This window comes from Dendropsophus ebraccatus, chromosome 4 (genome assembly GCF_027789765.1).
Source record: "Dendropsophus ebraccatus isolate aDenEbr1 chromosome 4, aDenEbr1.pat, whole genome shotgun sequence".
NCBI lineage: Eukaryota > Metazoa > Chordata > Amphibia > Anura > Hylidae > Dendropsophus > Dendropsophus ebraccatus.
Window position 1 is genome coordinate 136,800,683 of NC_091457.1, and position 16,908 is coordinate 136,817,590.

At 42.7% G+C, this 16,908-nt stretch overlaps 1 protein-coding gene and 1 long non-coding RNA gene across 3 annotated transcripts in view; one reads left to right on the forward strand and one right to left on the reverse strand.

Moving 5' to 3' along the window:
- The first annotated feature begins 3,580 nt into the window (after positions 1–3,580).
- LOC138788819 (uncharacterized) lies at positions 3,581–8,009 on the forward strand. 2 transcript variants are annotated; one of them, XR_011362656.1, is made up of 6 exons: positions 3,581–3,783; positions 3,870–5,448; positions 5,529–5,727; positions 6,292–6,392; positions 7,223–7,338; positions 7,876–8,009. It is a non-coding gene; the product is annotated as an uncharacterized lncRNA (long non-coding RNA). The 2 variants fall into 2 exon arrangements; XR_011362655.1 differs by having other exon boundaries at positions 3,583–5,448.
- A 1,383-nt stretch (positions 8,010–9,392) lies between these two features.
- Positions 9,393–16,908, reverse strand: part of LOC138788817 (inter-alpha-trypsin inhibitor heavy chain H3-like) — a 62,268-nt gene continuing 54,752 nt past the window's right edge. The window contains exons 21-24 of the mRNA XM_069967133.1: positions 12,222–12,423; positions 11,675–11,847; positions 10,615–10,726; positions 9,393–9,626 (exon numbers count right to left, since the gene is read on the reverse strand). Coding sequence (XP_069823234.1) covers positions 9,485–9,626; positions 10,615–10,726; positions 11,675–11,847; positions 12,222–12,423 — 629 coding nt within the window. The 3' untranslated portion in view covers positions 9,393–9,484. The remainder of the gene's footprint in view (positions 9,627–10,614; positions 10,727–11,674; positions 11,848–12,221; positions 12,424–16,908) is intronic.

A 16,908-nucleotide genomic window follows, 5' to 3' on the forward strand; every position in this document is an offset into this window, starting at 1 on the left:
ACTTCTATTAAAAAAACTTAAGTCTTCCAGTACTTATCAGCTGCTGTGTGTCCAGCAGGAAGTGGTGTTTTCTTTCCTGTCTGACCCAGTGCTCTCTGTTGCCTCCTCTGTCCATGTCAGGAACTGTCCAAAGCAGGAGCAAATCCCCATAGAAAACCTCTCCTGCTCTCCAGACTGGAAATAATACAACTTCCTGTTGGGCATACAGCAGCTGATAAGTACTGGAAGGCTTGAGATTTTTTAATAGAAGTAAATTACAAATCTCTGGCACTTCATGGTAGCAGTTGATTTGAAAGAAAAAATTTTTGGGTGGACTACCCCTTTAAGTCCTAGGTCCTTTTTCTCCTCCCCATCCCCATCCATTGTTCCATCATTGTGAGAATTTGCTCTAATATACAGTGGTACCTTGGTTTAAGAGTAACTTGGATTGAGAGCGTTTTGATAGAAGATCTCACAGTTTTTCCAAATTGTAACTTGGTTTAAGAGCATTGCTTTGGTGTAAGAGCTCCCTGTACTGGGTGGGAGGGGGAGTGGGGAGGGGGATGGTCTGCATAGCGGGGTCTACAGCCCTGTACTCTGACCTGGGAAGTCCCCCTCACCTTCCAAGTCATAGCAGATCCACTTCAGGCTGGGGCTTACATGAGGGGACAGGACTGTGGATTTGCCTTGGTTTAAAAGTGATTTGGATCACAAGCATGGTTTCGGAATGAATTACTGTATGCTCGTAATCCAAGGCACCACTGTATATATTATTATATAGGATAATATTGTTGATAACATAATTATTAGCTAACACACAGAGTATTTTCTTGTAATTTTGTACAGTGTCCAGGTACCCAGGTCCCAAATACTATTAGTATTAAGTTGGCATGGGGCTCAGGAATCTCTCTATGGCTATGTTCATGCAACGTATCTTTTTGTAAAAGTACGGCCGTTGTTGCAATCGGCAACAATGGCCATGCTTTTTCCGAAAAGATAAGTTGTCAAGTCTTCTATGGAATCCCAGCCGGAGCGTATACACATAGGGCCACATGTATCATCCGGCGAACGGATGATTTTCGGCGGAAAGTGCCGATTTGCGTATTTTTTTATTCACAAATGGCCGATTTGCGAATAAAATATTCTCAAATCGGCACTTTCCGCCGTGTACGCCAGGGGGGCGGAGAGGGGGCGTGTAGTGGGCGGAACGGAGGGCGCGGACTCAGAGTCCGCGCGATTTACCATCCGTTCCGCCCAAATGTACGCTGAAAACCTACTCCAGTCCTCAGCTGGCGTAGGTTTTCGGCGGTGCGCACCGGCGCGCACGGGATTTATGTAGAGGCAGTCCGACTCTACATAAATCTCCGTAGCGCCGGAGCTGCGGGGGCATTTATAAGTCCGGCATAAAAAACGCCGGACTTAATAAATGCCACCCATAGTATACGCTCCGGCAGGGATCTCTCGCCGCGCCATAGAAAACTGTCAGTGCACACTATGGAGTGAGCGGCTCCGGCCGTACGCTCCATAGTGTGCAGTGGAGAGTTCTGATGCGGGCGCGCACAGATGCACCCGCATCAGAACTCTGCGGCTGCAAAGATCATCCAGCCGATACTGCAGTACCGGCTGGAAAGATCTTTTCAGAGACCAGCCATTCCGTGACCCGTAATTGTATTGCTGATTCTGTACTGCGTTGCCCATGTGGTTTTGACTTGGCTTGTTGACCATCCTTTATTGTGTTTGTCTGTCTGTCCTGTTTAGTGTGCCACATATATAGCTTAGGGAATACCTTCTTGGTTGTCCGCAGCCGCCTAGGGCCGACTGAGGCAAGTAGGTAGGGACAGTGGGTGGGTTCAGACCTAGGGCCCACTGTCTTGTCGTGTCTATACCTTCCTGCCCTGATACATACATATGTGTAGACATATATATATACAATTAGATAGGTAAATTAACCCCTAGGCGACCCTGGACGTACCCGTATGTCCAGGGCCGCCTCCATGTGTTCAGAACGGGGCCGCTCGTAGCCCGGGACCGCGGCTATTAGCGGGCACGGTCTGATCGGACCGTAAAGTAATCGGATGCAGCTGTCAAAGTTGAGAGCTGAATCCGATTACTTGATGCAGCCGTTCCGTGGTGTCTAGTTGGGTAGATCGCTCCTCTGGGACATCTTACCCCGTCCGGGGTCAGCGCCGTAATATGATGGCAACAACGGCTGTACTTTTGGCGTGGCGGAACAATGCCTTACTTTCAATGGGATCCCGGCCGGAGCGTATACACATGGTATGTGCTCCGGCCGGGATCCCGTACGGGGCCGCAAATAACTGACATGTCCCATCCGGGTCACGGAATGGCCGGTCTAATACGTTGTGTGAACATAGCCCAAACCTGCAAATCTTCCAACCACCTCATCCCACGCTGCCACTGAATAATAACACTATATTGTTACTGCCTAAAATCTACTATATAAAGGCCAATATTCTCTCTGTGACAATATAAAGGTAGATCCATTTGTATTCTTCAGACTTTTAAAGTTATAGTGCAGTTACATCCAGTGACTCACAGGGGTTGTCCTCTCTGCTGGTGACATTTTAAAGTTTTTCACTCTTCCTTTCCTTCTCCATCTGGACTGGCCATCATAAAAACTTCTCCGACCAGTGACTCCGCACTTATAGCATTATCCTCATCTCTATACAAATTCCCCATCTGTATTGTATTAACACAGTATCAGTGCCCCTCAGTTCCCCCATATAAGCAAGTATGTTCAATATGTGCCTCCAAATAGTATACAGGCCACTCTGTACCTCCATATAATATTAGGCCCCCTCTGTGCTTCCATATAGCACAAGTTTTCTCTATGCACCCGTATAATATTGGCCCCCTTCATGCCCACATGTAGTACTTAGACCCCCTCTGTGCATCCATAAGGGGATATTGGAGCTAAAGAGGTGATGGTAGCTGACAACAGCATACAAACACAGACAAAACGATACACACACCAGTGGTGAATGGGCAGAACATGGTTTTGGCCCCTATTTGGCTCAGGCGCTTGACGTTTAGGAAGTGCCTGCATCCACAAGTCTCTGTGACCCATGAATGCAAGCAGCTTGCTATCCCTCTCTACACATCCTACTATAGCTGCATAAAATCATATAAAATTCTACATTTACACCCCCACCCCGCTACCCCGAGTGAGGGGGTTGGGGGTTGGAATACTTTTTAGGCACGTATAACATTGTAAATATAACCACAATGGCTCAGTGGTTAGCACTGTAGCATTGAAGTGCTGGGGTCCTGGGTTCAAATCCAAGGGCAACATTGTTTGTGTGTTCTCTATGTGTTTGCGTGGGTTTCCTCCCACACCCCAAAGCCTTATCAGTCCACCAGGTCGTTGTAAATTCACCTGTTTTGTTACATTAAGTACAATAAATGGAAAATATAGAGTTTTTTTTTAATAGAAAACAGTGCAGGATGATTATTTTGGTCACACTTTATTTAAACAAGACAAGAAAAGTTCACAATGCACATCACTCCTATAACCTATGGGCAGTGTATGTGGCGGTGAGGAGCGGCTGTTGGGGGCGCTGTCACTTCTCTCAACAGAAAAAAACAGTCATTTTTATTTTTCAGTTGCTCCAGTCAACAGCAAAGCTAATCCCAGCAGGCTCTTCTGCTGTCAAAAGACTACACTTATATATTTTGGACTTTTTACAACCATAAGATCTCCGCTGGCTCCACATCAAACAGAAAAGGTAGAAGAAACACATTGGGGTAAAATATCTATTGCTGTCCATGACAATCCATCTAAATGTATGTGTTTTAGCTTACTTTTATACATTAATAGTGCGAATCAGTTTAGTTGCCATAAGCCGAACCCCTGTTTTTCTCTGTGGTAGACCCTGTTGTGGTACAACTTTATTACATCACAGAGGTGATGCCTCAACAATGCAATACGGAGTCTGTGGTCAGTGTTTGGCAAGTGTTGAGGAGTGAGGAGGTGTTGAACACTATCTACACAGCGAGCATTGATTGGACTGATATTCTTTTTTTATTTAATTTATTTTTTATTTTTGTATACACTACCCTCACACACAGCTTCTATTTGTGTGCAGAGGTAGAAGCAGCCAGATGGCTGCGGCTGCAGCTGGGGCTGGAGGAAAACTCCAGCCCCGGAGACATCATTCACGTGTCAGGAGTCACCCATACCTGCCACCTAGAGTAACAGAATACCTTGGAAGCTTCCTGGCAGCATTTAACAACGTTTGGCCAAGTTTTGGAGCCCTCTTCAAATCATCTAAAGAGGAGCCCAGGCCATACAAGCAACTGCAAGTACAACCACCAGTACCACCGCGTACAGCCACGACCAGTGTAGCAATGGTAGAAATACAGAAACATCAGGTATCTGAGCCCTCCAAACCATCAGGTGAGGTGCGACCCTGTGCTACATATTACTGGCGACCATCTGTGCGTCAGTGGGTTCCTGTGAGAAAACCATTAGTCCTACCAACTGGAAAGGGGTTCACAGCAGTAACACCAGGATACCGTGAACCTCCATATGTAGTATTATTGCCCCTTATGGTGGCTGTGAGACCAATGCTTGGCCCTGTACCGTATGCCCCCAGTAGTTATTCGGTACGGAGAAGGCTAGGGGCCATGGCCATAAGATCGTCAGTAAATGATCAGAGGACCTACAGCTGCTATTCAAAATGACTGATCTTCCCGTTTTGACCCTGGCTTGTTTTTTGGACTTTGCTTTTTGGATTGCCGCCTGCCTACAACCTTTGCTTTGTTTTCTGGACTATGCTTTTGTGATTGCCGCCTGCCCCAACCTCAGCCTGTTTAACGACTACAATTGTTTGCTACCTGCCCCGACCTCAGCCTATTTATCGACTAAGCATGATTGCTGCCTGCCTCGACCTTAGCCTGTTTATGGACTAAGCATGATTGCTGCCTGCCCCGACCTCAGCCTGTTTATGGACTAAGCATGATTGCTGCCTGCCTTCACTCTGGCCTGTTTATTAAAAGTGCTAACTGTCCTTTCATCTAGTCAAAGACAGATCTAAATTGTATATATTGGTTCGTAAGGGACCCAAGATCCTGGTCTAACTGGGAAGCCTTTCCTCTCACACTCTTCCAGCTAGTGGCAAATATGTCTTCATCCCTACTAACTGAGGAGCTCATGAAGTACCTAGGGCCACACCAAGAGGATCATGGGGAAAATAACTTTCTAAAAGAGGAAAGAGGAATTACACCAATCAGAAGACATTTCCAGATCACACACAGAACTGGATGAATTGGCCGTAAGAATTCTGGACATGGGAGAGCGATCCCTACTCCACCACATTTGACATCAACTGCTGCTCTGACAGCCTTGAAGAAATGGGGGGCTCATGTCCCATTGCAGATGACAAAGCCATAAAGAGAGACAAACCCTGTGACCGCCGCTCACAAATGGATTGGTGCTCGATAGAAATGGTAAGCTGAAATACTCACAGTTTTACCTAATAATAATCTAGAATCTGCATAGTACATGGCTTTACCTTATTTTATTTCAGACCCTGTTCACGTTACTGCAATATTTTTTTGCTTTGACTTCATGGCAGCACCGCAGCTTGGTATTTTTGTGCTGTTTTTCACATTTATTAAAAATCGTTCCAAAAACCAATGAAGAGACTGGCACGGATGGTGGGATCGGACAATGATTTGAAAAATGGACCGTTCCACCATGATTTCCGCCATATCGGCACTGACCAGGTGATGTAAAAAATATTTTAATATTCTTGGTGATAAAATTCACTTTAAGCTGGCCTTACACATAAGATTGTTTGTTCAACCAACAGCTATCCCTCCCAATCCCCTTATACACATGCACATTCAGCTCAGCTGAGGGCAGATTTATTTCTATTGGAGAGAAGGGAGAAATCTGCCACCATATCCTCTGGTGTCAGCTTATGTCCCCTAGAACAAAGCAATTGCGCAGTTGAACTCTACCATCCTTTACTCTGCTGTTGGGGGAGAGTCGGGGGGCCCCCATCCACACTAGATGTCTGCTAAAACTTATCTAATGTGTATGGTCTGCTTTAGGTGCACATAAGTCTAGATTATTATGAGTAAATCTTACCAGGAACAGACTGTATAATACAATTTTAAATGAGGTATATAAAAACTAAATGAGGATAATGCATTGTGATACCATAAATACTGAGCACCAAACTCAGCACATAGCAGTGTGGCTTTCCCAATGAGTTAGGTGAATTATCTGCAGATATTTGTCCCTGTAAGAACGTACCTTTAAGGCTATTGTTTTATATTTCTCAGTGCCTGAACAATCACAGTTCCTATGGATTATAAACTGCGAAGTCCTTGGCCTGGACCCCACCATAGAGAACAAATGGCGTCCTCACCGCTGCACCAGACATGTATGTACTGTGACTTATGACATACATAGGATGCACGGACATTCATAGGATGCACGGACATTCATTATCTTTAATAACAGTGGCGTAGATGTATGATGGGGGAGATTTATCAAACATGGTGTAACGTGAAACTGGCTCAGTTGCCCCTAGCAACCAATTAGATTCCACCTTTTATTGAGTCTGTGAGGAATGAAAGGTGGAATCTGATTGGTTGCCAGGGGCAACTGAGCCAGTTTCACGTTACACCATGTTGGATAAATCTCCCCCATGATGTGTAAATGAAAGCCTGGCCCTGTTGCCCACAGCAACCGATAACAGCACATTTTTCAAGAGCAGAATATGAAATGAAAGCTGCTTGGTGATTGGTTGCTATGGGTAACAGGGACCATCATTCCGCTATCCTCCCTTCATAGAAGACCACGGCCACTTGCATTGGTGTCTAATGTGTAAGAACGGCTAGGTGTCTCATTGATCTGAGGTTGAGAATAGGAAGCCGTTCATTCCTGTGACAATGACCTAAAACGACTGTCTACACACCTGCCAGAGAGACAGCAGACATCTTTGGGATAGCTGATTATTTGCAATCCATATGGCAATGATTGTTGTACAGGTTATTTACATATATTTTTTTACTAGAAGAGACTGACAATGAGTTGGATCTCGCAAAACATTGCAGTATGTAAAACACGTTCTGCGGGGTCTGACCTACAAGGGACAGGAACTGCTGATGGGGACTTCACTTATTCCCCTTGTAGATGAGCGACATAATGGGCCACATTTACTAATACTGTGTTTTCACGTTTTTTCATTTTTCTTTTCATCCCCTGCAGGTATCTCAGCAGCTTGTGGTGATAGAGATGCAGATCATACACCTGGACCTGTCTGCTTGGTCTGTGCTCCCCAGTCCTTTATTGTGTCTGACCATAAGTATATCTACATGATAAAGGTGAGAGGGTGACGCTTCTGTAGGAAACTATCTGACATCTGAGGCGTGCTCCTCCTCCCACAACTGCTATATTAAAGGGTATTCTCATCTACTAAACCTTAATTATGTGATAGATAATGGAAACGTAAGCAATATTGCAAATGCTTTTTATTAGAAAAATTGCTTACTTTTGTATTTTGGCCTTTTACCCTATTGTATACAGCTCATTGCTAGGTTACCGACCACCACTCTCTGCCCTGTGATCGGTGGCCAAGCTGCTGATGTCCTTGGTGGTCGGGACCTCGGGAGCTGGTATACAGCTTGTGTGTCTCCCTCTGAGATCACAGACATTTCCTGGGCTCAGCACCACTGTGTCTAATTCTTACTGGTACTTAATGGTTTTCATGGTATGCTATAAATATTATATAGTTAACCTTGTAATAATGATAACTAATAATACTGTACAGTATAATGTTGATATGGCTTATTTACTTTCTTTCTGTATATTCTGCTTGTGGGAAATGCTTTACCATGTAATACATCTTTTTCTTTCTACAGATAAACAAGCGCTGTATGCTAAACACCTAGAGACTGACCAAGAACATCTGAAAAAAATATCTGAGGTGATGTCGACATTACAGAGGCCACAATATTTCTGTATGTCTAAAGAATAAACATTTAACTACTTACAAGTTCTCTTTGTATCATTGATTATGATGCGTGGCCCCTTACTGAGATGACGTCACTTTTCCCTGATGTATGTCTCTTTGGAGACATTGAGACAGAAGGATCAGGTAAAAAAAATGAGACAGACTTCTGTAGAAAGTCTATGCATAGAGTGGAGAGAAGCAGTGGTTGATGTGCCTCTCTCCCCAAATTCTAGTAATCATCGGGGGTCTGAACATCCAAATTCCTTGCTCATCCAAAAACTTTTAATATGTTGCAGACATGTCAAAAGTTTTAAAGAATAAGAAAAAAAAAATAGCAAAAAAATGCAGTATTTTACCCAAAGCTGCCCATATACCTCTAACCAGTTTCCCCCATACACATACTTGTCTGGCCATAGGGAGGATCCACTGTTGTACACCTCTGGCGGCAGCGTACCTAGGGTTTCCCCCCCCCCCCCAAAGTCAACCGTCAGAGAAGAATTGGGATTCCCCCTATACACATAATAGCCGGTCATTCTCCCCATCATATAGTGTAAATGAGCACTGATCTGCACCGCTAGACTCAATCATTATCCAGTGTTGAGACGCTCTTACATGTGGCTGTAGCAACCTGTGGCTGGCCTGTGTAACCCGTCATAACAAAAAGTTACTGGTCTTGCTGGCAGTGCGCCTCTACATAAATTCCTAGAGGTCCGGCACTGTGGGGACATTTTTAAGCCCGGCACAAAAAACGCCGGACTTAATAAATGTCCCCCAGAAATTCTGGCCAGTACAGAGAGTCACAACTCAGTGTGTCCATCAATCACATGACTGCTTTCTCTCTGAGCGCTCAGATGACCTGGGAAACAAAGAACTTCCTGTTTTTAGACTCTTTGGGAAAAACAAAAAAGGAAAAACACAGGAAGTGCTTTTTTTTCTATGACGACGAAATAAAAATTATGAAATATATATTGAAAACTTGCTTTATATCACATCCCCTGCTGATTTAGATTTTGAAAGTTATAACGACAGGGACACATTAAAGGGAACCTGTCACCCCCCGTGCCGGGGTGACAGGCTCCCGACCCCCCGCTACAGCCCCCTATACTCACCTGATCCTGCCGGGTCAGGGGGGTGATAGGTTCCCTTTAAGGTCCAGGGGGTCCTCACAGATGCTTGGCTAGAAACAAACCAGCAGATGCTTCTGTGCATTTTCCCCAAATGGAAAGTTCTACTTGACCTACATTTTTTTTTTAATTAAAGGGTCATTTTAAGGGATTAAAGCTTTCCTTACAGCAGCTTCCTATACCATTGACTAATAATCAAAGACACTCTGTTCTGAATTAAATATTTAAAGGAGTACTACGGCACTTAAAAACTTTCACCAGTCAGCAAGGAAACCCAGAGACAATGCAGGAGAACACAGGGTGAGTGTGGTAAGAATAAGATGTTTATTATGTTTTCTATAAGGGCAGCACTATTTTACCAGATTACCTCTTTATTTCCCATATAGATCCATTCTAATACGAAATACTGAAAATATCAGGTACAATGTAATCAGTATAGGTTCCATCAATTAGGCCTTCTCCATTGAAATGCACAAACCAGCAGGGAATTTTGTTGCCATTTTTGTGGTCTTTTTGGTAGTCTCTTTGCACCCCCCTAAAAGAATACAAAACAATAAAATCAATACTAGATAACGTATGTACACTGTAATAAAAAATATAGTACAAATAATTTACTGTACACGTTGCGGTTTTTGCTCAGGTTTTAAGATGCAATTTTGAAGCTTGAACCAGTAAACCATGGATCATAATGAATTATATAATAAAAGCACAGATACTGCATCTAGTCTGTAGAATCTCAGTGTGTAAGGATACCCTTAGGGTCCCCTCACACATCCTTTTGGTGTGCTGTTTTTCAGGCTTTCCAAAAAATCACCACAAAAACTGTCAATGCATTTGAGGGTTTTTTTTGCTATTTTTTCTGGTGTTGTTGATTTTATGTATGATGTGTGTTTTGTGGTTTAAGTGTTTTTGTGTGCTAGACGTCTTTTTTTTCTCTGCCATCACTTGAAGTAGTTGCTGGACCACAAAAGGTCCAAAAACGCCAGAAAAGAAAAACATCATATGCACAGCAGTGGCCTTTTTGAGACAACCAGAACAGGGATTGAAGTCTATGGTAGAAAAAACACCACAGTTTGCCAGAGAAAAAGCCACACACATGCTAAAAGAACTGCCAAAGAGCCTCAAAAACGCCAGAGGAGAGAGAAAAAAACGCCACACCAAAAAAAGGCTGTGTGTAAGACATATATACTTCTTTCGACCTCCAGTTAACATCTGGCCCCTGGCGTTTTTGAAAAAAAGGCAATTTTTATTGGCATTTATTGGATTTTAAGGCAGTCTGAAGCTTAAAGTCAAAGGGGCTTTCCCAATCTTCTAAAGAGCATCAAGCTTTAACACCTCTTTGCCACCCCCCCCCCCCCATACCTGACTCTTTTTTAATTCAAAACTCTGGGTTATACACTATTGAGTTCAATTAAAGACTATACTGTAGTTAAACTAAAACATACTGTACATGGTCTACTCGGCTTGTCAGATTTACCAGTAGGTCCCCAGTTGTCATTATACACCAGTAAAACATTCCCTACCTTGTCACTGTCAGCGCCTTGTTCTTCACTTTCATTGTTGCATCTGGTTTCTCAGGATTATCGGTTTTGTGAACATTGGAAATCTCATACCTGATTCCATGGAAAAATTGTCCTTGAAAATTAAAACCAAAAAAGTTACCCAGTACAAGAAACACATAAGTGTATCTTTAGGCACAAGTACGGTACTAAAATAATGAACAGTCTATGAGCCGTGTGTTGGTGGCTTTCTGCTTCCAGAGTCTGATCGGCCCCCTCTCTCACCATGTGATTCGCATTGTTTACCCCATTTTCTAATTTTTAACCCACATATTGAATGATAAAAAAAAAAAATCAAATAAAAATTAATAAATGTCATATCTACCCCAAAATGGTACCAACAACAACTAAAAATTGCTGCACATTCTTTATACAGCCCCATGGACATAAAAAAAAAAAAAAGTCATAGGGGTCAGAATATGTCATTGTAAAGGAAGTTTTTAAAACATAAGTAGTAAAACATAAAAACTATACAAATGTAATAAACTGGGTATCATAGTAACTGTACTGACGCATAGAATAAATTTAACATGTCAGATTCACCGTTAACAGTTAAGATTCTAAGAAGAATATTTGAAGACTTTGGAAAACAGGAGGCTGAGAATGAAGACAGTGTTCTTACCTTCATCCTCAGTGCCGTTTTCACAAAATATTCATTTACTTAATGTGTAAATGAGGTGGTTTATTACACTGGCAGCGGGACTACAGCCCTCAGTGAACCGATCTACTCCACTGGAGTGACGCCAATACCGAACACTGAATTGATATCGATGAGGAAGGATGAGCCAGTGGGGAGGATCGGTAATACCACCCCCAGTGAAACAAATAACCTAATTTACATAGTCATTAAACTAAAGATTTAGAGAAAATGGCAAAGAGGATGATGGTAAGAAAATTACGCATAACAGCAGGATGGAGTTTTATAACCTGCTGTTAGTTTCCCTTAAAGAGAAGCAGAAACATGTGTGCCCTGTCCATTTGTGATAAGCATTGAGGATTAAATCCATACGGAACCAATTGTTACCTAGTAGTCCATGGACTCCTGCAGAGAACGTATGATCGTCCAATGTGTAGAAACCCAAGAAATCCCTATGGATAGGATGGTCTTTCCAAACTTCATGCAGAATAATGACAAATGTAGCTCCTTCTCCAAACGAAAAGGTCACATTACTTCCTTTATTGACCATCAGATTAAACCTAGAGGAGTAAAAACACAGAAATATTAATAGAGCCTCCATATTATAGACATAGGATATCAGGTTTGTTTATATCATATTTCTAATGGTCACCAGAAATGAGTGACTGGCATCACCGCTGTCATTACCAATATTATCTACAAGGATCCATTAAGTCACCCACCCTACATCACATAGACGACGTTAACATTCAGAGCAGGATGATCAATCCCAAGGACCAGATCACTTTGCAGTAAAGGCCTTAGGCATAAAGACTTCTGTGGTTGGTCACAACTTTTTGGAGCCAGATCCACTCTGATCAGCTGATCACTGGACCACAAGCGCGGCAATTTAAAAACAGTTCATAGGAATGTTAGTGCAATAGAAGATTCTTACCCTTTTTGGCTTATAGAACCTGTTTCCTGCCATGAGAATGTTCTCCTATTTTTATGGTTCAGGACAATGACTTCATCGGTGGTCACCTCAATTTTTATCTTCATTTGTCTGTTTACAATCCCAATTGTTCCAAAATAAGTCTCATTTGATACGACATTGTCCGTTTTCTTGTTTCCAATAAGTTGTCCATTGACTGCGATACCTGAAGAATACAATAGTTATTGGACTCGAGATGAGTTTCTAACAGATTATGCCAATTTAGTTAACCCCTTGTCAGCCACCCATTGGTTTTTTCAGTCATAAGAAGTCACATAGTGGGCACTCTATACCTTAAAATATGCACCTCAGGGCAACCATAGGTGTGGGCACTGTTCACATTGCAAATTTAATACAGACCTCAAGGTGGTACAAATAGGAGGAGTCACGTGGGAGATTAGACTATTCCTAACTTGTAAATCCAAGTTCCTAGTATATGCTATTATCTGCAGATGCTGATGTTTTTACATTGTCAAAACGGTACCTAATTTGCATACAAGGTTTAGGGAACACCTATACTCAATAAAATCAGGAGTAGGAGCCCCCAGACTGATATTTCATGTTAGAGAAATACATAATAGTGATACTTCTGTCCTTTAAATTTGTAGGGCTGAAGACAGTACCAGTACCGAGGAAAGGGGGAGATCGCCATAAGATGTTAATGAGAAAAGAGGCAGCCTGGATTATCCGCACTGGAGCGCTGAATGTGCTCGGACTCAACGATAGGAATGAGATGAGTGTATTCTTATGAAATTACTTATTGTATTGCACTTGTTATTATTGTATCATCTTGTATATTGTTTTTATGTGATGTTTTTGAGATTTTTATCTTGTGTAATTGTTTCTGTGTTGTGAACATTTACATATTCATGAGCTCTGCTGATGCTATACAAGCAGGGAAATGATGACCTACTTATTGTGAGCCAGATGATGCACTGATTGTGTGAAACGATCCTAGCTCCTGTTCTTTTTTGTGGAATGCGTTTTTATAACACATATAAAGACTGCCTAGTGACGATCCTCACTCTGGTATGTAGGGAGCTTGTTAATCCCTGTAGCAGTCCAATGAATCAAAGGATACCAGAAGTTGCATAAATATTTGCTTTCACTTTTCCAAACACGGATGGTACAAACTTTTCACCACTAGTGCATGTTCAGACAATACGTTACAGTTCATGAGGCGGCACAGTCTCTTTTAATCGCTCAGCCGAGCTTCTCATGGGACATCCAGCCGGAGGTGATGAGCGTCAGCCGACGCTGCTGGTCTGCGATGTTTCGAGAACTCAATCTCTTTGTCAAGCATAATTGCGTGTAGCCCACCACCAATACAAATACTCAGGAAGTCTTGCGATGCTTCCAATGCTACAATATAAACAAGTCAATCCTGTTAAACATTTTATAATCACATAAGTGATACAAATTACGTCTTTGGTTGTAAAGGAAGATCATCACAGAAATACATTGAAATTACAGAGTTCATTTAACCCATGCGGTTTAACTGTGTCCAGACGCTGAATCCAGTAAACCTCTTTCCTGAGAAGGCGCACATGCAAGTCTCCCTCATTAACTCCTTCAACCTCTTCCAGGATTAACCATCTCAGTTCACTCACAGTGTGTCTCATTTCAGCAAAATGTTACGCAACCCCCATCTCACCAAAGGCATTCTCCTCTGCTTGTCCTCTCTGCAGCGCTTTTCTAATTGCACTCTTGCACTAATCGGGTCTTAACCTTCCTTGATGTCTGCCCGACATAGCATAACCCGCACAGGCATTTCAGGCAGTACACAACACCTTTGGAGTTGCAAGAGAACCAACCACGTATGGCGATCATATTGCCTCTCCTTGTGTGCGCGATACTGCCCCCTCTGATGATGGACTTGCATTTCTGACAACTGTTACAGGGGAATGTACCATTTTTGCTTGATCCTATCTGTCGGCTTGGAGAATAATGTGGTGATCGCCCCCTCAGCATCACCTCTCCGCACCTCCACATCCAAATAATGCATTTTGTTCTGATCGAACTCCAAAGAAAATTCGATCAGGGGGTGACAGCTGTTGAGATGAGTCACGAAGGCTTCCAGCTGAGTATGATCACCTGTCCACGCTAGCCAGACGTCATCCACATACCTTGACCAATTTTTGATGTACTGGCTGTACTCACTGGTCCAAACGTGTCTCATCTCAAAATCGGCTATAAACAGGTTAGCTACACTTGAGGCCACAGGGGACCCCAATTAAGTCTCCTCTAGCTGCAAGTAGTAGGTGTCCCCAAATCTGAAATAGTTCTTATTTAGAACCATATCAGTCAGAGACAGCAAAAATTTTTTAGCATTACTCAGGGTGGCATCGCGAGACAGATGTTCTCTCACTACATCGATCGCTTCATTGCAGGGAATATTCGTGTATAAACTTTTTATGTCCATAGTGCGTCGGAACAATCCATGGTCTGCACTATGTCCAAAGATTTTTTAGTGTCTCTTAGGCAATTGGGTAGACCACGTACCTGTTTCTGTAGGAAACTGTCTATGTATGTTGCTACGGGATGAAAGATGGAATTGATCCCGGACACTATCGGGCGTCCCGGGGGTGCTTCCAAGTCCTTGTACACTTTGGGGAGTAAGTACAAAATAGGGACTCTAGGGTGTGTATTGGTAAGTGTACTCATCACTTCTCTTTCTATAATGCTCTCTTCATACGCCTCCCCTAATACCATATCTAGTTCACTTTTGAACTCTCCCGTAGGGTCACCTCTGAGTTCCTTATATACCATTTGATCACCCAGTTGTCTCATAGCTTCATTTACATATTTAGCACGATCCATAATTACGATCCCCCCTCCCTTGTCAGCTTTTCTTATGACTATCGTTTTTTAGTTCTTTTAATGCCATATTCTCCTGTTTGGTCAAATTGTACCTTTTGCTGTTACCTCCTTCATCCCACCTTTATAGTACTTCCGACACCACCACCTGTTCAAAACTCTTAAATAGCGTACATTGTACCTCGGGATCAAACTTACTCTTAACATGTAGTGCTGCTGGTAATTCATTCGCACTTTCTTTTTTTCTCCAATTGACATCAAAGAAATGCATTTTAAGGTGTACGTTTCTGCAAAATTTATAAAAATTAACAAGAAAATCAAAACTGTTAATGTCCGCAGTGGGCACGAAGCCCAACCCTTTGTTCACCAAGTCTCTCTGGACACTAGTCAGCTGTTTAGATGAAATATTGATCACCAGCTCTAAAGAATTATGAGACGATAGTCATAAGAAAAGCTGACAAGGGAGGGGGGATCGTAATTATGGATCGTGCTAAATATGTAAATGAAGCTATGAGACAACTGGGTGATCAAATGGTATATAAGGAACTCAGAGGTGACCCTACGGGAGAGTTCAAAAGTGAACTAGATATGGTATTAGGGGAGGCGTATGAAGAGGGCATTATAGAAAGAGAAGTGATGAGTGCACTTACCAATACACACCCTAGAGTCCCTATTTTGTACTTACTCCCCAAGGTGCACAAGGACTTGGAAGCACCCCCGGGACGCCCGATCGTGTCCGGGATCAATTCCATCTTTCATCCCGTAGCAACATACATATACAGTTTCCTACAGAAACAGGTACGTGGTCTACCCAATTGCCTAAGAGACACTAAAGAATTTTTGGACATAGTGCAGACCATGGATTGTTCCGACGTGACATGGTTCTGCATTATGGACATAAAAAGTTTATACACGAATATTCCCTGCAATGAAGCGATTGATGTAGTGAGAGAACATCTGTCTCGCGATGCCACCCTGAGTAATGCTAAAATTGCCTTTTTGCTGTCTCTGACTGATCTGGTTCTAAATAACTATTTCAGATTTGGGGACACCTACTACTTGCAGCTACAGGAGACTTCGATGAGGTCCTTTGTGGCCCCAAGTGTAGCTAACCTGTTTATGGCCGATTTTGAGATGAGACACGTTTGGACCAGCGAGTACAGCCAGTACATCAAAAATTGGTCAAGGTATGTGGATGACGTCTGGCTAGCGTGGACAGGTGATCGTACTCAGCTGGAAGCCTTCGTGACTCATCTCAACAGCTGTCACCCGCTGATTTAATTTTCTTTGGAGTGCGATCAGAACAAAATTCATTATTTGGATGTGGAGGTGCGGAGAGGTGATGCTGAGCGGGTGATCACCACATTATTCTCCAAGCCGACAGATCGGAATAATATGCTCCTTCAGGAGAGTAACCATGCCCCCCAAACCTTCAAGGGTATTCCCAAGGGCCAATTTATCAGAGCCAGGTGTATTTGCAATACTAATGAGGAGTGTGAGAAGAATAAAAAGAAAATGATTAAGAAATTTGAAGCAAGAGGGTATGACAGAAAAGAACTAGATGAGGTTGGTGACAGAGTAGGAAAGATGACACATGATGCTGAGACACAGAAAAAGGCCAAAAAAGACGAGGGTTCCCTATTCATCTCCACATATGATCGCCACGCTAACCTAATACAGAGAATGATTAAAAAACATTGGAAGATGCTTAAACATGAACCCAAATTCCGTCCATTGTTTTCAGTGATGCCTAGATTTGTTTACAGACGTGGGAAGACACTAGCCAATCATCTAGTTAGGACAGATCTGAAAAAGAAAAACAAATCCAGACAAA